General features: G+C 42.7%; 1 protein-coding gene across 1 annotated transcript in view; it reads right to left on the bottom strand.

Moving 5' to 3' along the window:
- The window catches only part of KIF5C (kinesin family member 5C), a 124,697-nt gene that overhangs the window by 14,203 nt on the left and 86,038 nt on the right, over positions 1 to 24,456 (bottom strand). The window contains exons 15-22 of the mRNA XM_073634210.1: positions 17,661 to 17,807; positions 15,519 to 15,707; positions 14,458 to 14,575; positions 12,638 to 12,714; positions 8,476 to 8,585; positions 5,121 to 5,222; positions 4,026 to 4,086; positions 463 to 534 (exon numbers count right to left, since the gene is read on the bottom strand). Coding sequence (XP_073490311.1) covers positions 463 to 534; positions 4,026 to 4,086; positions 5,121 to 5,222; positions 8,476 to 8,585; positions 12,638 to 12,714; positions 14,458 to 14,575; positions 15,519 to 15,707; positions 17,661 to 17,807 — 876 coding nt within the window. The remainder of the gene's footprint in view (positions 1 to 462; positions 535 to 4,025; positions 4,087 to 5,120; positions 5,223 to 8,475; positions 8,586 to 12,637; positions 12,715 to 14,457; positions 14,576 to 15,518; positions 15,708 to 17,660; positions 17,808 to 24,456) is intronic.

Below are 24,456 nucleotides of genomic sequence, written 5' to 3' on the forward strand. Positions count from 1 at the left end.
AGCCTTCATTTCCTGATACAGAGCCAAAAAGTTGCAAATTTGTGCCTTCTAAGAAACCAAAGAAGGCCCAAATTAAAAGCCTTCATTGTTTATTTTTGGTGGAATAGGTTTCTTGGCAGTTTACTTTAAAGTGTTATTTAAATCATACTAGTAACCTGTATTACTGATTCTAATGTTACAGACCATAGAAGTGACAACAATGAACCACCATATGCCTTCAGGAGGGCCTTGGGAGCCCAGAAAACCTAAGGCTGCTGTGGCCCCCGCTCTGATCTAACGTTGACAATTTGTTATCTTTATTACATATGAGAATACAACTATTAGCATCATTATTACTACCACTGCAAACAGCATCAATGTTTACATTTTGCAACATATGTAAATAGATATTGATGTTTATGTGCCCCTCCAAAGTGTTGTCATTTGCCAACTACTTAAAACCAGAAAGCATCGGACTCATACCTTCTTCACTCTAGTGGTGAGATCCTGAACGAAAAGCCTGCGCAGGTTGTGTAAAGTCTGGAGTTCTCTGGCCTGCAGAAAGAGCACATTTTTATAGAAGTTAAGTTTTCAATAACACATAATAATAATAATAATAATAGATAGATGGATAGATGTAGAGAGATTATATCGAGAGAGAGAGAGAGAGAGAGAGAGATTATATCGAGAGAGAGAGAGAGAGAGAGAGAGAGAGAGAGAGAGAGAGAGAGATACACACACACACAGTATACAGAGTACACCCCCTCACATTTTTGGAAATATTTTATTATAACTTTTCATGTGAAAACACTGAAGAAATGACACTTTGCTAAAATGTAAAGTAGTAAGTGTACAGCTTGTATAACAGTGTAAATTTGCTGTCCCCTCAAAACAACACACCGCTTGCAACAAAAGTGAGACCCCTAAGTGAAAATGTCCAAATTGGGCACAATAAGCCATTTTTCCCTCCCCGGTGTCATGTGACTCGTTAGTGTTACAAGGTTTCAGGTGTGAATGGGGAGCAGGTGTGTTAAATTTGGTGTTATCGCTCTCACTCTCTCATACTGGTCACTGGAAGTTCAACATGGCACCTCATGGCAAAGAACTCCCTGAGGATCTGAAAAAAAAAAAGAATTGTTGTTCTACATAAAGTTGGCCTAGGCTATAAGAAGATTGCCAAGACCCTGAAACTGAGCTGCAGCATGGTGGCCAAGACCATACAGCAGTTTAACAGGACAGGTTCCACTCAGAACAGACCTCGCCATGGTTGACCAAAGAAGTTAAGAGCACATGCTCAATGTCATATCCAGAGGTTGTCTTTGGAAAATAGAAGTATGATTGCTGCCAGCATTGCTGCAGAGATTGAAGGGGTGGGGGGGTCAGTCTGTCAGTGCTCAGACCATACGCCGCACACTGCATCAAAACTGGTCTGCATGGCTGTCGTTCCAAATGGAAGTCTCTTCTAAAATGATGCACAAGAAAGCCTGCAAACAGTTTGCTGAAGACAAGCAGACTAAGGACATGGATTACTGGAACCATGTCCTGTGGTCTGATGAGCTGATGAGACCAAGATGAACTTATTTGGTACAGATGGTGTTAAGCATGTGTGGCGGCAACCAGGTGAGAAATACATAGACAAGTGTGTCTTGCCTACAGTTAAGCATGGTGGTGGAAGTGTCATGGTCTGGGGCTGCATGAGTGCTGCCGACACTGGGGAGCTACAGTTCACTGTGGGAACCATGAATGCCAACATGTACTGTGACATACTGAAGCAGAGCATGATCCCCTCCCTTCGGAGACTGGGCCGCAGGGCAGTATTCCAACACGATAACGACCCCAAACACACCTCCAAGATGACCACTGTCTTGCTAAAGAAGCTGAGGGTAAAGGTGATGGACTAGCCAAGCATGTCTCCAGATCTAAACCCTATTGAGCAACTGTGGGGCATCTTCAAACGAAAGGTGGAGGAGTGCAAGGTCTCCAACATCCACCAGCTCCATGATGTCGTCATGGAGGAGTGGAAGAGTACTCCAGTGGCAACCTGTGAAGCTCTGGTGAACTCCATGCCCAAGAGGGTTAAGGCAGTGCTGGAAAATAATGGTGGCCACACAAAATATTGACACTTTGGGCCCAATTTGGACATTTTCACTTAGGGGTGTACTCACTTTTGTTGCTAGCGGTTTAGAAATGAATGGCTATGTGTTGAGTTATTTTGAGGGGAAAGCAAATTTACACTGTTATACAAGCTGTACACTCACTACTTTACATTGTAGCAAAGTGTCATTTCTTCAGTGTTGTCACATGAAAAGATATAATAAAATATTTATAAAAATGTGAGGGGTGTACTCACTTTTGTGAGATACTGTATACACACACACACTGCTCCAAAAAATGTAAGGAACACTTTTAAAATCAGAGAATAGCATCAAGTCAATTAAACTCCTGGGATATTGATCTGGTCAGTTAAGTAGCAGAGGGGGTTTTTAATCTGTTTCAGCTACTTTGGTGTTAATGAAATTAAGAGTAGGTGCACTAGATGGGCAACAATGAGATGACCTCCAAAACAGGAATGGTTTTACAGTTGGAGGCCACTGACATTTTTTTCCCCCCTCATCTTTTCTGACTGTTTTTCACTAGTTTTGCACTTGGCCAGGGTTAGTGTCACTACTAGCAGCATGAGGTGATACCTGGACCCTATAGAGCTTACACAGGCAGTCCATCTCCTCCAGTATGGCACATCAATACGTGCCATTGCCAGAAGGTTGGCTGTGTCTCCCAGCACAGTCTCAAGAGCATGGAGGAGAGTTCCAAGAGACAGACAATTACTCTAGGAGAGCTGGACAGGGTCGTAGAAGGTCCTTAACCCATCAGTAGGACCGGTATCTGCTCCTTTGTGCAAGGAGAATCAGAATGAGCACTGCCAGGGCCCTACAAAATGACCTTCAGCAGGCTACAGATGTGAATGTCTCTGACCAAACAATCATAAACAGACTTCATGAGGGTGGCCTGAGGGCCCGATAGAACATGGGACAGACATGAAAGGGTCTGGAGAAGCCGTGGGGAATGTTATCCTGCCTGTAACATCGTTCAGCATGACCAGCTTGGTGGTGGGTTAGTGATGGTCTGGGGAGGCATATCCATGGAGGGAAGCACAGACCTCTACAGGCTAGAAAATGGCACCCTGACTGCCATTAGGTATCGGGATAAAATCCTTGGACCCATTGTCAGACCCTACGCTGGTACAGTGGATCCTAGGTTCCTCCTTGTGCACGACAATGCCCGGCCTCACGTGGCGAGAGTATGCAGCCAGTTCCTGGAGGATGAAGGAATTGCTACCATTAAATGGCCCCCATGCTCGCCTGACGTAAATCCAATAGAACACCTCTGGGACATTATGTTTCAGTCCAGCCGACACCGCCTCGGTTCCACCTCAGTCTGTTCAGGAGCTCAGTGCCCTGGTCCAGATCTGGGAGGAAATACCCCAGGACACCACCCGTCTCATTAGGAGCATGCCCCAACATTGTCAGGCATGCATACAAGAATGTGGGGGCCAAACTACTGAGTAACATTTTGAGTTGTTGCAAAGAAATTTCAGCTGAATGGACTAGCCTGCTGCATCATTTTTTCACTTTGATTTTCGGGGTGTCTTTGAATTCAGCTCTCTGTAGGTTGATCATTGTGATTTCCATCAAACGTTGTGGCATCCTTTTGTTCCTAACAATTTACCCAGTCCATATCAGTATAGATATCCAGCATGAAATATTTCCCCCTTGAGATCTGATGTGATAAAGTGTTCCTTTAATTATTTTGAACACGGGGGGGGTGGGGTGGGGGTGGGGGTACACACACACACATTATATATATATATATATATATATATATATATATATATATATATACACACACACACAGAGAATAATATAAATATATATACCTATATCGAGAGAGAGAGAGAGAGAGAGAGAGAGAGAGAGAGAGAGAGAGAGAGAGAGATATTACATACACACACTCACACATTACAGTAGTGCAATAGAAAGGTAACATACCACAGTTTCCTCCAAGCCTTTAAGATCTTCTCGAGATTGCTCCCTCTTCTCATTAAGAAGCCTAAAAAACAAAAAAACACATTTATTCCACACTACCAGATGTTTAGTTCTTGCTTAAAGTATGTGCAAACCCTCACCTTGTAAAACACCACACACACACATTATGAATACTTTTTATATAACTGATCACATTCCCCCTCTGTTCTCAGCTGCATAGGAGCTGGCCTTGCCAGTGAATGACTGTGCATGGGGGGAGTCACGGTCAGTACAAGTCTGATCAATCATTGGAGGAGAGCAGACTGAGTTCCCAGCATAGCTGGAAAACTGACCATGCTGTGTTCTCCTGCTTAGTGTGGTCAGTTTATAATAGGAGAGCAGAGGGACTGGCAGGAACACCAAGAGCAGCGATAGCACCAATGGGCACCCGTACCAGAAAATATAAAGTTTTGGCTTATACTCTAGTCATAAGTTTTAATTTTTGTGACAGAGTCACTTTAAACCCCCTCTCCAGCATTCAAAATGATAAAGTTTATTCTTCTACCACTTGTCCTTTGAGGACAAGAGCAGAGCAACCATGATCTATCCCTTACCCATTTTGACACATATTTGCTTTAAAAGGTTTATGGTCAGATTTGTGTTTTTATCTGTTCTTTACCATAAGAGTTCAGCTTTAAAGCGGTTGTAAACCCTATAAAAATTTCCAAAAAAAAAAAATCTGCAAGACAAAGGCATAATGAGCTAGTATGCATCGTATACTTCTGGGTATCGCGGCTCCGGCACTGTGATTGGCCGCGATGACGTCACTCCCGCGCAAGGGAGCCGCCGGTAACGCCACAGTACAACTGAAGCAACGGCACATACGTGCCATTGCTTTAGTTTGCTTAAGTGCCGCCGATGACGTCGGCACATGCAAATACAGGGATATCACCTAAACCATGCAGGTTTAGGAGATATCCAGTGTAGCTACAAGTAAGCTTAATTATAGGCTTGCCTGTAGTATAAAGTGGTTGTAAAGGGTTTACAACCACTTTAAGGTGCGTTTTGAAAGAATTACATGAATGAGATAAAAATCAAATCTGACACAAGGCCACATACGCATGTTTCTCCAGCTCCATCTGTCTCTGCTCGTCCTCAGCCTTCAGCTTCTCATAGTCTGACGTCAGTTTGTCCTTCTGTAGCTGAAGCTTCTGATTGAGGCTGCATGGAAAAAGAAACACTTCATAAGCAAACAGTAAATGCATTACAAGGTTATAGATGCACCAAATCTTTTTCCATGAACAATCCTAGAATTTATCAGTATTGGATATACTTAAATTAAGGCAAAATACTAGGGGGCAGATTTTTAAAACTTTAGTCAACAGTCTGTCCAAGAATGCTTTCAGCTTTCGCTTTCCACTGGAGTTTATTAAAAGGATCAGTCCTTCCAAATGTAATAGTTTAGTGGTTTGTAGATGGAGATTTAAATCAGTTGAGTTTCTTTTATCCCTGGTGAGAACTCTGCCCCGAGTTTCCAGATCTGCACATCTGCTGCTGTGTCTATTGTGGGGGTCCCCATTCTCCCCGTTGGGTGTTTTACATATCTTATAATAATAGAGAATGTGATGGGAAGAGCGGAATGATGAAAAGGTGGGTGGGAAAATCTACAACTCCCTGTTCAAAAGACACAGTCAGGCAGGGCTGGGACAAGGGGTGGGCGGGAGGGGTGGCTGCCCTGGGTGCCACGGTTTACTATAGGGATGGGGGCACCTTCCTTCTGTTAAAAGGCTGACAGGAGTAGTTATAGCAGCAGTGATTTTGACAAGCAAGTGATTGCTGGGTGTAGGATCCCCGAAGCTTGCACATCACGAATGGGAAGGGGTGCGCAGTTTGGCATCTTTGTCCTGAGCGCTGGATGACCTTGTCCCAGCACTGCAGTCAGGGATTATGGCAAGCACATCTTACTGCTGGAGTATCCAAGACATAAAAGAAACATGGGCTGACTCAGCCCACTAGCTTCCACATACAACTACAATAGCATTTTTGGGAAGACTGGCCCTTTTTGATACAAGAAAAATATTATAACAGTTTGCATAGGTGAATTGAACCCGAAGATGCCAAATTATAAGAAACCAAGTTCATGTTGAGCAGAATAGTAATGTATTTTGATCCAGCCAGTTATCTGCCACTTTAAAGCCTCTTTGGAATAGCCAACATTCATATAGTTAGGTTACATAAAATGTCAACTCTATGAAGAATATTTACGCAAACAATGGGACGTGTCATAAAGCAGGTAACTTATGGCTCAGCCACACTATCAAATTTGTTTGAGTTCAGTTAATTAAAAGGGCATTTTTCAATCAAGATCTTAAAATTAACCTGTAACCAGACTTTGCACATTAAAGTATCTAACACATGCTAAACATGCAGTAAAAGCATTTTAGAATGAGCCTTCACTTACCCCTGTAGGTATAGGCATTGTGGAGAAATTCAAAGTTCACACAACAGAGGCACTAAAATCACAGCTCCTCTACTCTTATTTTTTTTTATGGCAGCAGAGACTTTGCAGTCGGTCAACCATTTAGTGTAAACCATCAGCAAGTGCCTTAAAGTGGAACTTCACTCTCTCAATCAACATTGACCATGTTTAATCCTTACGCTGCTAGCATTAATAAATAGATGGGTAAGAATATTGCATTTACTTGTTTTAACCTTTTTTTTTTTACATTTCGTCAGTTATTGAATATTAAAAAAAAAGAATGAAAAGAGCATTTTTGGTTTGTGGTGCTCAGATAGTGTAGTTCTGCTTTAAACTGTTACAACTAGAAACCCAACTTCAGAGTCTTTGCTGTGATCTTTGATAATGAATCCTTTACAGTACATGCAGCTACAGAGGTCAGTTATGGTTTGTTCTAAAGCGGTGTTACTATACTTGTTAAGAATATATACAAATTTTAAGTGTCTATAACGTGGACACCTGCACAATAACAAAGAACATACAAGGAGGAATAAGAAAAAAAGAAAAATCTATACAAGTAGCTCCTCCTCAGTGTGGTAGAGCTGTAATGAATGGAGATAGTAATTCTCGATCTTAAATCAGTGTGCAAAGCAGGCATCTAAATTTACCATAATTTGCATATTGCCAAATCTCCCAATTCTATAGAACGAGGAAATTTTAATGTTAAATTTAGAAGACCAAAAAGTTCCCTGTCGCAAGAAACAACTTTTTTTTTCTCCTCCCCCCCCCCCCCCATCTGAAGAGGTAAAAATCACAAAAAATTACCCAATGACCTAGATCAGCCGCTCTCAAACATTTCACCCCAAAGGAATCCTTGTAGTAATTTTTAGGCGACAAGGAACCCTTGCTAAAAAAAATAGTCACTACAATTCACAGTAAATTAGTATGATTAGCAAGTTGTAGATACAATCATAAAAACAATATATAATAATAATAATTAGAAAAGAAAAGCAGACAGTGAAAATTGTAATGCAGTTTTACATTGGCAGTCCGTGGAGAAGGCAACTGCATAGCTCCCAACTGTCCTTGATTTGGAGGGACTGTCCCTGATTTGGAGCAATGTCCCTCTGTCCCTCATTTTGGTCCGATCTGTATAGATGTATATAAAATGCACTTTTTATCTATCAAAAAGTGTTTTCCAGAGCTAAACCTTTCATCTAATTTCTAAATTGCTGCATTTGTAAATTCCAAAAGCCAATATAAAAGGAATCGTAATGGTAAAAAAAGCACTTGTGGGTTTAACCAATCTTGTTTTTTTTTTGTCCAATTCTCCTTTAAGGGGGCGTGGCAGGGGGTGTGTCCTATGCCTGCATACTTTTGCTGATAGGTGTCCCTCATTCCCATCCTAAAAAGTTGGGAGGTATACAACTCTATAACATTGGTGATCATTAATAACATGTCCCCTACACGGATTAGAGCCTCCCTTACATTTATGGTCAGTAGGACAAGGGGCACCTTTGATTGACAGTGGAAGAATTTCCTTAACATTGTTGGCTACATTATAGTTTGTCAAAAAACCATAGCAACCTCTAAAGGAACCTGATTGTTCCGCAGAACCCTGGCTTTTACATTCCTGATAAACATAAGGGACGAGCTGAGTCATAACAATGCTACCAAGTGGTAAAATCAAATTGAATAAAAATAGAGGTATCAGGGTTTAATTTACTAAAGACAAATAGGCTGTTCACTTTGCTAGGGGAGTTCCAAGGAAATTTTCCCCAGAGCTTAGTGAATAAGGTGAAGCTCTAGAGACTTCCATCATCCAAATCACATGTATGAAAAATGCAGTTTTTTGTTTTCCTTGCACGTGATTGGGTATACTTTGCAAAGTAAAATTACAACACATTTGCTAAGCTCTGGGAAAATTCCTTTGCAACTTTCTTTGCAAGAACAGCCTTTTTGCCTTTAGCAAATCAACCCAATGGAGTAAAGCTGAAAAGGAAATTTGAGTCTTACTCTTTGAGCTCATCGATCTCTTTCTGCTTCTCTTCAATCTCATCTCTCAGGCGAGACAGCTGCTTCTGGTGAGCTTCTCTGTGACCCTCCATCTGTTGTTCCAGAGTTTTCTATCACATAATAAAATTGATTACTTAAAAAGGCGGTGCAAAGACTGAGAAGTGCAAACAGTGCAAAAATTCAAGTTTACCTGACAGGGCCCACCCCCCACCCCCAGCCTAAAGTGACTGAGGATATAGATTTAGAAGTCCCTTTCTCTCCAGCCTCAGCAGCTCAGATGAATAGAATGTATAGTAAGTGCTCTGAGGCTTCCTGCTCACAGTTTACTTTGCTTCAGTGATGAATGGACACAGGAGTGATTGGTACCGATTGCTCATTGTGTTCATTCAGGAAAGGAAGAGGCCAGTAAATTACATATTTATCTGCTTCTTCCCCCACTCTCCTGAAACATCCCCCTGTGTGCCCTTAGTAGCTGCCGGCAGGAGAGAAGCCAGAAGAGCTATGGAGGAAAGGGGCACACATGGGGGCCCAGAAAGCAGATGGAAGTGGCGCAGGTGCTAGGACCAATCCCCCTTCAGTGCAGCCGGAGAGAGAAAGGAGGAGAAGCTGTCAGAGCTGCAGGAGGAGGCAGGAGAAGATCAGTGTCTGCAATAAAACAGTACAGCAGGCCCTCCTGCTCAGCAGGTGCCTGGGCCCCCCTTTTGAAATGATGGTGCCCGGGCCCAGTACAGGAGGGCTGGCTGTACTGCTTTATCAGCAGCCCTGCATTATTGTATTACAGTTTATCTCTTTTTCCAAAAATAAACCTATTGAAAAGAAAAAGCTCTCCAATTGAATCAGTGCACAGCAGAGTAAAGCCTTTAGATGGAGGGCTTTTAAATTCCTTTAGTCCCTTCTCGCCATAACCTGTATGATTATACTCTATCATTGGGTCCAAAGCCCTACACCATAAAAGCCATGGTTTCCATACACTGCACTGATGAAGACAAAGAAGCCTGAAACAGCTGTATGCAGTTTAGAATATTTGGCTCTATAATACTAATTTTTTCACTATAGGCCAGCTGTTCTGGATGTGCATCTTGACGGAGCATACAGGAATCACTTGCATGGCTCCACCCACTGTCCTGAAATGAGGAATAATCCTCTTATTTTTGGGATAAGATGTGTTCTAGGAAGGATTTACTGTGCTATTCTTCAACAGAGAAAGACAAACCTGCTAATGGATCAGAGGTCCACAAGTGAAAGTATTGTGTAATTTGTGATTCACCTGTGACTAATCTGCAGTGTAAATTTATACCATTATAGAGGCCATACACATTGCAATTGCTTGACCTAGATTGAGTACAATTGCGAACATTCATCATGGAGTAAAATATTAAATGATGTAACACATGGTATTGTTACACACTTTGTGATCAAGTGAAAATATTGATCAAAAATATGAACAATCATAAAAAGTAAACAATCACTCAAAACAGGGGATTTAATCTATCAGTTCTTGTTCTTCACACACACACACACGTAGAAGCAAAATCGTCAAAATTCTGCCTTGGCCAACTGACACTGCTGGATCAAAATTGATCGATAGCGCAAAAGGTGGTTCTCTGGTATGCGATTTATATTTTTTTTAAATCAAAAAAGGTTTTATTGAACATTCACATATTATCCAACAATAATCGTCACTCAGTTTGCAATTACATAGGATTTGTTATAACAGATTCTGATCATGTACATACATAGTTTATTTCAACTTGGCTACCCATCCCACTGCACTTCTCCTGCCAACAAAAATTCACCTTTTCCCCATTTCCACCCCCCCGCCCGCACAGCTTATATTATATATACTATCCTGCATCCCCTCGTTATGTTTACAGAGATTGTAGGAGCCTGGACATCACTAGCTCTCTCGGGCTTAGACCTGGTGTGTCCAGCCATTTGGACCAAATTCGTTCAAACCTGGTAGGGCACCCTCTGTGTTGATATATATACTTTTCCCTTATAAGGGTTTGTCCCATGTGTTCCACCCAGATGCGACTAGTAGGTGGCCCCACAGACTTCCAACCCATGAGTATAAGTTTCCTGGCCTGGAATAAAGCTCTGGAGAACGCGACCCTGATCAATTCTTCAGGGATCTCATCCTCCAGGACCCCCAGTATATAACACATGGGGTCCATGGGGACCTTCGTTTGAAATACCTCATTGAGCGTACCCATTACCTCCCTCCAATATCGGTGGAGCTTCGGGCATCTCCACAGGAGGTGAATAAGGTCCCCATCATGCTGACGACAACGGGAACATAGAGGGTCTACCATCCTGTCCATTTTAAATAACTTTTTTGGGGTATAGTGCACTCTTAACGCTATAAACAATTGGGAAACCTTTTGTGCAACGTTAAGGGAGCACTTGGATACAGACTGCAAGACCTCCTCCCATTGCTCCTCTGTAATCTGACCGAGGTCCCTTTCCCAAGCCGACATCGCATTGCACGGGTATGCTCGCAGATGCCTTACTAACAACATCTGATAGCATTGAGATATAATACCCTTGGTCTTACTACTGGACTGCAACACATGAAACACCGGCGTGGGCGACAATGTCCAACTACCCGCGTCCCCCTGCGCAAGGATCGCATGTCGCAGCTGAAGGTAGGAATAGAACATGCTATCGGGCAGGTTAAATTTATCCTGCAATTCTGTAAAAGATAGTAGTTTACCGTTTGCGAATATATGTGGTAGCAGTTTAACCCCGTGTTTACGCCATCTTGGCCCTTGTAGTAATTTATCCAGCTCAGTATAAGAGCGGTTGCCCCATATTGGGCTAAAATCAGTGAAGCCTTGCACCCCCTGAAGCTGTCTGACCTTATTCCAAATTTTTTGTACAAGTGATAATGTTGGGGTCTGTTTGTTGGATTTCGCAAATAGCTGTGTCTCAAGGCCCATGGGAATGGTCTCTGCCCCCGACGCCCTCAACATCAACTGTGCCGACGAGCCTTTTGGTTCTGACGCCATAGAGCCGACCAGCTGTTGCAATTGGGACGCTATATAGTACAACCAGGGGTTGGGAACTGCCAACCCCCCCTTGTCCTTTGATTGCTGCAGCTGCTCCAGCTTAATTCTGGGGTTTTTGTTATTCCATAGTAACCGGCGGAAGAGTGTGTTTACTATTCTGAAGATTTTTAGTGGGACCACTACCGGAGTATTATGTAAGAAGTATAGCAACTGAGGCATTAGGATCATTTTAATTAAGTTGGCCTTGCCCGCTAAGGACATCTTCAGGTTATTCCAGGTATTTATTTTGTCTCGAAAACGAGATAGCAAGGGATAGATGTTTAGGGAGCAGTATTCTCCAATCCTGGGCGCCACTTGTATGCCCAGGTATTTGAAACTAGTGACCAGAGGGATGGGGCAGCTATCTGGGAGTACAACCCCGTGATCTCCGTCCAACAACATCAGGGCCGACTTGGACCAGTTGATGGTTAGCCCGGAATAGTGACCGAACATTTTTATTATAGACATCACCTCCACTAATGAGTGACTTGTGTCCCCTAAAAAGAGTAACATGTCATCAGCGTACAACATTATTTTTTCATGTAGATTTCCGTATTGGAACCCCTGTATCTGGGCACTATCTCTTATCAGGGCTGCTAGGGGCTCTGTATGCGATTTATATTTGATTCAATCACTTTACGTGCATTCATGGATCCACTAAAAATCAGTACTAGGGATGTATTCGGGCATGTTCGGATGTGCTTCCAAACCCACATGGTCAAGCCCACCAGGAAGCAGTCACCTGTAATGGGTCAGTCATAGGCAGCCAAGGCATTTCCCACCCCGAAGCCGCATGTATACGTTCAGATGCATGGTGAGCAATGCACCCACTGCAGATAATTGGTTCATTATAGATGATACCTTACTGGCGGGCTTGGCCACATGGGCTCAGAAGAGCATCCAAACACACTGGAGCCCATTTCTAATCAGTACATGCGTGCCCCCAATTTACCAGGTCGATGTGAATATGACAAATCCAGAAGTTTGACTAACTTAACAGTTTTGCTTGGACCCACAGATTATAGAGAACTGTAGGACTTCAGGAGTGCCATGCCTGGTCTGCATATACCTTATGATCAGCTGTGACTGTCCAGAATGAGATATTCAAGATTTACCTTCATCTCCTCTGCATCCTGTAGTCTAGTTAAATGTTCCTTCTCTTTGTCCTTAAAGGAGACTTCATGCATTCTCTCTGTGAAGAAGTAAATTTAACTTGTTACATTATGAAAATACATTTTTCTGGTTTGAGTTGATAAAGGATCATCTCAGGAGGCAACCTGTAGGAGATGGCTGAACTGCTGACCGCTCCTCAGTACTTTCCACCTACTTCTCTATTCATTGGAGAGCTGCAGGGTTTTAGTGGTCCATGGGAGAACAGAGTTTGTTCCACGGATAAAATAATGTAAACTTTATAATTCTGCAGGGTAGTCACAGCTTTTCCCTTTTCTAAATTCGTCCCCTAAAATTTATAAAAATACTGTATAGACTGGTAGTATTAATATAAACATATCTAGAGGTTATGTAGCTACTCCCCCTGCAGCACTGAAGGAAATCATATTAATTTTGGACCTCAGGCCTCAGATTGCGCCTTGGGTGGTTGGAGAACTTCTCCCCTTTTTTTCCTTGTTGGGCCTCCGATGCCTACCTTTGGGAGGAGGCTACAAGTAAAGAAAGCAAATAATAGTGCTTCTTTCTGGTCTAGTCTAAGACCATGTTTCTTAACTTTTGGATTGGGAAACAAAATGGGTCACCACTTAACTGTGTCCAAACACAAAGTTGGCAGATTATTGGCGAGTGACAGTACACAAACTATGAATGTACAGCACAGGCACATGGGGAGCTAAAGCATGTACAAGATGGGAGCAAGGCGGAATTAAAGAATGTGAAGTGAAGAGACCCAGCGCTGGTTGAAAATGCCTATTACTATTGATCAGTGGTCTCCAAACTGTGGCAGCCCTGGGGGCTGGATGTGGCCCTTTGCTTGCCTTTATCTGGCCCTTGGGGCACTATTCCTTAAACTGATACAATACACGATTCTGCCAACTGACATAAATAATGGGGCACCATTTCTTCTAGTGATACCAGGGATGGGGCACTATTCCTTTCCCTAACACCAAATGTGGCGATATGTCAGAAAAATGTCCTCTCCCGCTGGTCACAGTTCGGCCCCCCTAAAGTCTGAAGGACAATAAACTGGCCCTTTGTTTAGGAAGTTTGGAGTCCCCTGCTATAGATGAATACAATGAAGATTTTCTCTCTTGGCTTTGCTAAAGCTAATAGAAATGGAGAAGACTTTCAACAAGTGGACAAGTTCTCAATTTTAAAGTGCATTTATTAGACAAATCCATGACCACTCTACATACACCAATAGCTGAAGTAAAAAGCATTAATTGACCTGATCCCAGAGAATCAACTATAACTGGGTCTTCAAACTTTTCACTTCGAGAACCACATCATATAATTTTACACATATTCATAAATTAATCTGCAGCATCAGAATAGAATAGAATTTGACAGGCTGCCAGCAGTGGGGCTGGATGGCGTACCTGTGTCCTCCACCTGCATCTAAACACCAGAGCCTCAAACAGCAGGGCTAAAACTCCAGTGTGCATGGGGCCTCACATCTTTGTTCCCATCAGATGCCCCCTGTACATTTGGTCTCCACCAGAGTCTTCCCGTATATCTGTGCCCCGATCAGAGTCTCCATGCATGTGTGTCCCCCATCACCCATCAGAGTCTCCGAGCAAATCAGTGTCCCCATCAGAACACCCCACACATTTGCGGCCCCATCAGAGTCTCCCTGCAAATTGGTGTCCGCATAACAGCCCCCCAACCCCCCCCCCCCATTTGTGTCCCCCTCAGAGCCTCCCCGCAGGCCGTACTTTGGAGACCCGTGAACATCAATGCCCCAAAAGCCTACTAATCCAACTGTTACCTTGAGCATGCAGCTTTGCAAGCTCCTCATTGAGAGAATCCTGGGTTTCTTCAAGCTGCCTGCGCCGCTGTTCCATATTCTGCATGTAGTCAGTCAATGATCTGATCTTTGCTTCATGCTGCAATAAGTAGAAAACAAGAATGAATGAGTAGCACTATTTATATACGCTTACAAGTACAGTACATGCAAGAAACTTTTGAGACCTTTGCGGGTAGCCAAACTTTAACATAGCCTTCCACATATTGGAAGAAAGGACTAAGTTTAACCATATTTAAAACGGTTCCCTCTCCCCTCCTACTACTTATCCTGCCAAACCTGTATATATTAAAAAAAACGAAACAAAAAACACACATGTTCTGTACTTACGGTCAGGTGATCCTGTAGGTCAGCCTTAGGGAACATTTGAAAACGACTGGGAATTCTGGGAGCTGTGACATCCCCCATAGGCTCCCATAGCCCAGGCATTGTCAAGGCTCCCACCTCTCCCCTGCAGTAGCAACTCACTGACACAGGGAAGGCGGAGCTACGGGATCACATGACCAGACAGGAGTGGATTAAAAATAGGCAAATACACATTTTTTTTTTTTTTTTTTTTTTTTTTTATAAAGGGTATGGCAGAATAGGTAGTATGAGGGGGAAGGGAACTATTTTACAAACTGTTACGCTTTGGCTTTTCTTCCACTTTAATAATCCCATTCATGTTGGGTGTATTAAACAATATAGACCTGAAATTAAACTACCAAGTTCTCTCCAAACCAACACTTAGCACATAAATAGAACTTCACTGAAATAAATACCAAAAGGTTTCTTCTGAATATGAAAATTAACCACATTACTTTATTTTAGACAAAACAGAGAATTGAAAACCATTTTAAAACCTTGTATGAGGCCCTGCGCCCCGCATATAATAGTGCACCTGTTGTCTGTAATGGCTAACACTGTCTCGAGTATATAGAACAAGCACAATGTTCCTACTATTTGCAATAACCATCATAGTTTCCCTTCTATAATCTATAAGATTATCAGACAACTGTCCCCAGATCTAAAGCTTGAATACTGACCTGTGAACTGAGCAGCTGGCAGGCTGCAAGCTCCTTCTCTGTTGCGTTTATCTTGCGGTTTGCCTCGATCTGTGCGGTTTCCAGCTGTTTGCTGCGATTGACCAGAGATTTGACTTCAGATTTCATCTTACTAATATACAGACGAGCCATGGTGAACTCCTCCTCGATCACACCATTCACATCTGCCAGCTGCACATGTGCATATGGAAAGAATATGTCAAAAAATGTAAAAATATACAATTTTCATTTCAATAGCCAGTTACAAAAAAATAAAAAGTCAGCATGTTATGCTTTTATTGACCTTTTTAGGCCTCACGCACACTGGGCCTTTAGCTATGGTTCATGAGACTCCGGTGTTTAGGTGTGGGTGGAAGGCACAGGTGCATCATCCAGCACTGCTGCCGGCAGCCTGATGCAGCTGGACGGGCTGGACAGTGCACCAAGTGGTACCAGTGTTTAGGGCAGTATGTGCCCAGGAACAAACGTCCAGAACACAAACTGTCTGCTGGGATCTCATGCACTAAAGACCCAGTGTGCATTAAGCCTAAAATGCAGTTACTAAAGGCTGGAATACAAAAGCTGCTTTCATTTAAGGTCCCATTTTAGGACATTATTATAGTGCAAGATTTTATCTTCTTTCAACCAATGCAAAGCATAGATAAAATGCCAGGCAAGGGAGGAGTAGAGAGGCTGAAAAAAAAAAAAAAAAAAAGGAAGAACAAACTCCTGCAGATCAGGCTATGTGAGAATTCTACAGAAGATAAAGTGAAGGAACATACTTTTTATCTACATGAAATAGTAAATACAATGTAAGAATACATTGTTACACTGCATTACATAATGCCATAATGCCACTTGCAGATTATCTGCATTTTGACACCCTTTGCTAAATCGGATCTTCACCCTTAGAGTGAACTTCCCTCCTCTATGCACAGAGCGCACTTTTTTTGAGGCCCCTCACGCACGTCACCTGCCTAGGCGAATGATGTGCATTATGCCCGCTGTGCCTCCTGGGATATGCACATCACATATTCCAGCAGGTGTAGTCCTTCATTGCTAAAGAGAAGGGGGGGGGGGGGCCGTTTTGGGGTCTGGCAGTTGAACTCGGAAGAGCTGGCGGGCCTCCCGATGATGTCACGCAAGAAGATGGCAGGGAGGAGATTCGCTTCAACTTTTGCTATTTAACACATAGTAATTTAGGGCTGTCATTTTGACAGCTGTCAGTAGCAGCAAAGGAGAGCAGCTAAACTTTGTTTACGTTTTTTTAGGATGTTATCTCCTATGTATAAAACTCAGTGGCAACTTGTGGTTTTTTTTTGGGGGGGGGGGGGGGGGGGGGCAAGCAACCCCCCCTCCAGGCCACCGATGGAGCGGCACTAGCACAACTGCCCCTACCCCCCCTCAGAGCAGCACTAACAGCCCCAGCAAACCCACACGCTGTCTGCCAATCAGTCCTTACCCTGGATGTGGGTGGTGAGAGCAGCGGTCGGGTCTTTATGGAGTGTGCAGCTGATGCGGCCATCTTCCAGTGCGGTCGCCCCTATCCTTAAGCATAGCAGGCTTGGGGAAAGCTATCTGGTGTCTCTCCTGGAACAGCTGCCGCGGTGCGTCTCCTCTCTGCTCCTCCTGGCGCTAGGCGTCCAATAGGATCGCCTGAAGTTTTCGCCAATCGGGGAACGGGTTTCATAACCGCTTTCCGATTGGCCGGGAGGGGGATCACTGTTGCAACAGGAATTTTCATTCGCTGTTGCAACACACCTGGGTGGGATCGGAGCACATTCTCGGTGACCCGAGCCCGCCTCTGGCTCTAATCAGGTGCTTAAAAAAAAAAAAAAAAAATCTTGCTGCTGTAATTAATGAGCCCGGTGCCCTGAAAGGGGCCGGACGCATGAATAGGGGGTGGCCGCGGCAGCCGTGGATAGATTCATGCTATGCAGGAATCTATCCATTGCATATAGGGGGTGGCGTGGAGAGAGGAGGCGGCGCCCAGGCGCCCCTAATGGACGGGCTGCCACTGAAAATCCTAAAATGGGCAATTTTCCAAATTGGGTGGAGTGTGCCTTCAAGCTTACTCTCCATGAATATGGCATTGCATCTAGCTGTAAAAAAGGTATTGGGTAAGAAAACACTTTGAAGTCTTACAGTTTTTACATCATTTGTGCCAATAATGCCTCCAATCTCTCCCAGGTCCTTCAGCAACAGGTTGAGAATCTCAGTGGCTCTCTTCTTCTGGTGGCTGCTGAGTTCCTGAAGTTGATGAAGTTCCCGCTGTGTTGCAATAAAGCTGGTCTGCAAAAATTAGATTAGAATTGAGGGGTTAATGGTTATGCAGATATACAAGTGCTAAACAAGTGCTGTACTTCTATGCGAAGTCATAAGCTGGCCATAGGCTGTTCAAATCTTGGCCAGTTCAGCAGGAACCGGCGGAAATTCGAACCATGTATAGGCAGGCTATTATGTACACAAGATGATCGATCAGCTTGGGTACAACCAGCCTGCTAGATTTTACATGTGATTGCTAGCGACTGTTCCAGCTGCTAGCGATAATCACTGTTCTCCCGGCGGGGACAACATTTAGCAATTTTTTTTTTTCTCCAAACATCACAACTACAATGGTTTTAAACCTCAGTTCTTTTCTGCATTCCTAAGCCCGGATGAAGGGGCCATTTAGAACCTCTGAAACATGGTGACCGAATTCAACAACAAAATAAAACCAACCTGGATCAATACATTTATACCAATGCCCACTTCTTTTTCATCTGCTACATTATTACAAACCTTAAAGTACAACTAAATGCAAAACATTTGTTTATTTTAGTTTTGGACAAAGTGAACATGGATCAGAACACCTGTCAGTTTTTATTGCCGGTCTGTGCTCTCAACAGAGAGATTCATCCTCTCAATTTGTCCTGTTTACCATTATCATTGAAAGGGAAAGTAAAGAAAATCTCAAATTTTGGGTTGTCCCCAGAAAAGTCAGAGGGGAAATCATCCACTGGGGACATTCATTTGGGTGACGGGACCCCCAAGTCACCCAAATTAGTGTCCCCAGTGGATGATTTCCCCTCTAGGACTTTTCTCTAGGACTTTTCTGGGGACAACCCAAAATTTGAGATTTTCTTTACTTTCCCTTTCAATGATAATTCCCTTAATTTGCAGATATTTCCGCTAACTTCCTGTCTGGCTATGGAACAAGAAGTGAAGGGAAATCACTGAAATGGGACACAGATGGCGAAAAAAAATCTGACAGGGATTATAACCCTCCTATCCAAAATGGGGGGGGGGGGGGTTGGGGGAGTTTTGCCTTTAGTTCAACTTTAAGACTCCTGTACATTAGAAATCCATCTGCGAACCTATAGAACAATCCACTCAACCAGGATTATTATTATTATTAGCATAATACTAAAAGATCCAGTAATTCTCGCCTCTACCAGTCTTTGAGCAGCAAAAACCTCAGAACTGAAAAAGGTATTGGGTTTTAATACAATAACTTGAGGTTACAGTAGCCATATTAGTGCACGTTTTACAAGAACATTGCAGTACTCTCTGTGATAATTTAATTGCACGAACATCCACATTTTTAGGACAAGCTTTCAGGGTTTAACCCCTTCTTCAAGGTCTGCTTGCAGCTTGAAGGGGGTACACCCCAAAAGCTTGTCCTGAAAATGTGGATGTTAGTGCAAATAAAAGAAAAAAAAAAAATCAGACAGTACCCAATTGTTTTAATACAATGTCAAAAGTTTATTGGTTTAGCAATATGACTTACATAATATCACCCAATGAAAAGAAACAGACACTGGGAGGACTGGGAACAGTCTGGAATGCAGGGGACAGGGATGGACTGAGCTGTCGTAGTGCTGGCTCCGACTCTACTGGCCACTTGTCGTCTAGCAGCCAGTAACGTTAGTGGCGGCATTGATAGTTCTCTCTCTCCCCCCTCCTTCCTCTCTCGTATGGGATGGGAGAGGAAACAGCCGATCTGCTCCTTCTCCCCCCAACCCTCTACTCCTGTGTGTGCACTGCTGGAAGTCAAGTGTGAAGCCAACAAGCTCACACTTCCCAGAGCTAGGCTTGTCTAAATTTACCTGTTCCGAAAAAAATCTCACCTCTATCACCTACCTAGGTAGAGGGTGCTATGCAAAAAAGAAAAAAAAAAAAAAAATTTTGCCTATAGTTCTACTTTAAGTTTGTTAACTGATCGCCTAAAGCCTCATACACACACTAGTAGTTTTTTTTCTGTTCAACCCAGCAGTAAGGATGAGCTCAGGTGTGTTCGCAACCACACGTGCAGATCCCATCAGGAAGTCAGCACTGCAGAGCGTTTATCACAAGCAGTGAGACATTTTCCCTATCCACGGGTGCAGAGATCGGGAAATGTCTGACTGCCTGTGGATTAGAGCTGTGCAGTGCCGACTTCTTGGCGGGCCCTGCACGTGCAGCTGCGAACATACCCGAGCTCATCCTTACCCAGCAGGACTAAACGGAAAAAACAAACAAAAAAACAAAACAAACGTTGAGAGCTTAGGAGGAGCTGCTGTAATAACAATCCAACATTAGTACATCGATCTCCCCTGCTGTTCTATTGCGTTATAACTGGGGGAAGGCCCCCACCGCCAGAACACTCCGGTCCGGAGACCTTTTTTCAGTCATGCCCCTTTGACAGAACGGCCGGCTTCTGTTGGACCTACTCCAGTACACATGGGCCAAATAATATAGACTCCACCGCTCAGGTAGATCTAAACCAACATACATGTATGCATCCTTACCCTCCAGGAAGGGAAGAGCCCCAGGTGCTGGTTAATGTCTGTATAGGTAGAAATGAACGAAGAAGTCTGGACAGCCGCACACCGGAAGAAATTTCATATGTCTTTAATCGTGGAACAGGATCATGAAGTACATGAGACACCATGGCAGAGGGGTTCAGAACAGCTGAATAACAGAATAACACTTAAACTAAGTGCTTACTCATAGCCGAGGACCATGGAAATGAAAACCACATTTATACTCAGTATTAAAAAGCATGTGACCATATAATGATGGTGCAAGGACTCAAAACAGCTGGGAGCCAACCACATGAGAACTCCGCACCTGTTGCTGAGTAATAAGTTCTAAAGTGGGAACACCCATGATTATATGGTGTATAAGCAACAGATTGCAATAAAATAAGAAAGTCAATGAAAATAAATGAAAAATAAATGAAAAACAAAATAAAATAAAGTGACCTAAGCACCAATAAATGTGTGTTAAGTTGACGTTATAAAAAATGCTGTGAAGCAAGTAAGGTGACAGGACGGAATAAAAATAGAATAAAACCCTTGTATAAAAGAAAGGAAAAAAGAAACATGACTATGTGTAAGGCATGAATATGGTGATGGATTAGAATAGAAAATGAAAAATAAAAAAAGACAGAAGTAAAAATAGTGTTTATTGGATAATAAAAATAAACGATGATAGACAGAAATGTGTATGAAGTGTATCTGAAAACCAAAAATTGTAAAATAATTGTATATAAATACAAAAATACTGAAAATGCTGTTCTGGGGGCCCATTGAGCCCAAAAATAATATGTATAATAAAGCGTGAATATAGAATAAGTGACGTCGACCCCCAAAAGAAAAAAGGGGGGGGGGGGGGGGAGTAAATGAAAGATGACTAGTGCAAAAGGTGAAAATAAAATATAATAACAATGATAATGGATATATGTCATAAAGAAAATGTCCATAATGTAAGATAAATTTGTATGAATGGATGCTTGAACATCAAAATCAGGCACAAAAATGTCTACGGATAACAAGTTAGCGTCAGTCGGTATGTGTGAGGCCATCGAAGAAAAAACGAGAAAGAAGAAAGATCCAATGGTAATGGTGGGTAAATGGACTGTAGAACTACCCAAATATTTGATTTGATGAGAATTGCTATTTGTTGGCAAGTATACTACGTATTCAAAAGAAGACACTATAAACTAAGCAACAAGTGCCGTGATCTTAATGGCCAAAAGAGAAAATATACACACACATCTGTACAAGTAATCTGTAGCGATGTGGCCCATGATCTAAAGAAAAAACAAAATGGGTCAAAGACAAGCATTCAAGAAATGAAAATGGGCATATCGACATATAAAAAAAAACATCATATACAAGGGTTAGTATCGTGCTTACAGGACAGTTATAAGCTATAAACTCTAAAATCCTTAAAGAAATATGTTGTCAAAAGTCCAACAATTAAAAGTGTGTAAGAAATAACTGTCCTAAACCAAAATAAAGGAGGGGGGGGGGTGGGTATTTTATTTCAATCTGTTGCTTATACACCATATAATCATGGGTGTTCCCACTTTAGAACTTATTACTCAGCAACAGGTGCGGGGTTCTCATATGGTTGGCTCCCAGCGGTTTTGAGTCCTTGCACCATTATATGGTCACATGCTTTTTAATACCGAGTATAAATGTGGTTTTCATTTCCATGGTCGTCAGCTATGGGTAAGCACTTAGTTTAAGTGTGAAACGCGTCAGATGTTATTCTGTACCACTCTGCCGTGGTGTCTTATGTACTTCATGATCCTGTTCCACGATTAAAGGCATATGAAATTTCTTCCAGTGTGTGGCTGTGCAGACTTCTTCATTCATTTCTACACATGGGCCAAATGTCGGCCGTTTTCTATTGAACAGGCTGATGCCGCCCGAGATTCGGCCCATGTGTACTAGGCTTTAGATTAATAAAAAATAAAAAAGAAAACAAACAATTTTAAGAGAGTGTCCACACCGCTCAGGTGAAATCATTAGTCAGCCATCCAGTATGGGTGCAGGCCCCGGCTTGCCACCGCGAAATACAACTGTAGACCGTACACCACCGAAAGATTTAATGCAGTAAAATAGTTTATTCACATGTGCCAAACAGACAGGATACAACAGGATGGTAGGTAGACGCTTTTCACACAAATCCACGTTGGATTCGTGTGAAATGCATCTACCTACTATCCTGTTGTATCCGGTCTATGTTTGGCAGATGTGAAAATGATTTTACTGCATTCAAGCTTTCGGCGGTGAGCGACCAATTTCCTCTATAGAAAGTCAAGTGGCCATGTTCAATATTCCAGGCCAATCTCCAATGTCCTTTAGCTATAAGTAGACCTGTGAGTAGACCTGCGATTATAGGTTGTAGATCGACAATCTATACAGAAAAAAAACCCCACAGCAATCAGACACACAAGACAAAATACTGTACCAATGTCTCACTACACCGTCCGATGACTATAAAACCATTCTCTTCAACTAGCCCCGTCCTTGAGGTAATCTACAGCTCCCCTACTACCAAAAGACTTTCCTATGACTTCTCAGAATAAGGACAAGGATAAAACACGCACAACCAAAGCACATCTTACAGAAAGATTAAATGGTTTAATATACTAACGCATCTCTTGAACATATCACATTACAATGTTCCGAGAGAAGCTGTAATACATCCAGATAACAAAAAGGCTTATTATTAATGGAGAAACATCTTAATAGAGGCTGCAAAGCGGATAAGAGAAACCCAATTTATTGCTAGAGACAATTCTCTTTCATGCAGGTCACATTACTGACCCTTTATAAATCTTTAGACTTGTATCAGCAGATCCCAAATGACTGAAATTTTTATTCAATCAGGAAAAAAAAAAATTACACGGATTCATCCGGAGTTGTGACCTGCACCTCTACACTGGATGCAGTGACAGGTTTATCTTTTATGGTGGCTTGTAATTCAGTGCCATGCACTGTGTGTGTGTGTATATATATATATATATATATATATATATATATATATATATATATATATATATATATATATATATATATATATATATATATATATATATATATATATATATATATATATATATATCTATCTCAGTATGACATGGAGCCAGCATAAGATTTCTTTTGAAGGTGCAGGATGAGCTGGGCTGAATCATTCAGTAAATTATTGCCCAGGAGCGGTGCTGGTACACCAAGTAGGATTAACTTTATCGTTGTGACATCATGGTCACATGTGCAGTGTGCCTATGCTTCAATCCTGAATTATAGCAAGTCCCCTGGGGCTATCATGCTCATCCTTTTATTTCACCAGTTGCCAAGCCACTGCCATTGAACTAGTATATGCTAGGAAAATGGATGTACTTAAGCTGGCCATACATACAGGGCCGGGTCTAGGGGGTGAGCGGGCACCTGCCCAGGCGCTGTGTTGAAGGGGGGGGGGGGCTGCCGAATTGACTGCTCGTCCCAATCCTTACAGGCAGGAGTGTGGACAGCATCACTCCTGTCAGAAGGAGCAGTGGCTGATGGCTGCTGCTGGAAGGAGGATTTGTATTTCTCCTACCTCCAGCCTGCATAGCGCAGAAAGGAGCCAGCATTGAGACAGAACTGTCCTCAGTCTCAGCACCACGCTGCAGAGTAAGGATCCTCTGTTCCCATGTCATGTGACATGACTGGGGAGAGGAAGGATAGGCTGCGAGTACTGATCTTCCAGTACAAGGGAGAAAGGCAACAACTTTGGAGCATGGGGACACTTGATGTAAAGGGCGGACTCAACCGGGGACACCTGATGTGTGGTGCTGGGGATAGTGAAATTCACCCATCTTTGCCCTGGCCGCTGGAAGACCTTGTCCTGGCACTGCATACACGGATCAAAATTTTGACCGATTCTGCAAGGACTGGCCAGATTTCAATCCATGTATGTGCCCCCTGGTTGTACAGAAGCCTTCCCTGCTACCAGAACACAATGATCAGTGCTGCTGTTTATAGCTGGCAACACTGATCATTGTATTCTGATTGTAGGGAAGACTCCCCGCTGGGGAAATCACAGCAGGAGTGATTCCCCATTCACCTTGATGGTGGAATCAGCACGTTTTTCTTTTTTTTTTTTTTTCCATTCAACCCACTGGTTAATCAAAAAAAAAAAAAGA

The sequence above is a fragment of the Aquarana catesbeiana genome, linkage group LG06 (assembly GCF_042186555.1).
Source record: "Aquarana catesbeiana isolate 2022-GZ linkage group LG06, ASM4218655v1, whole genome shotgun sequence".
NCBI classification, from domain to species: Eukaryota; Metazoa; Chordata; class Amphibia; order Anura; family Ranidae; genus Aquarana; species Aquarana catesbeiana.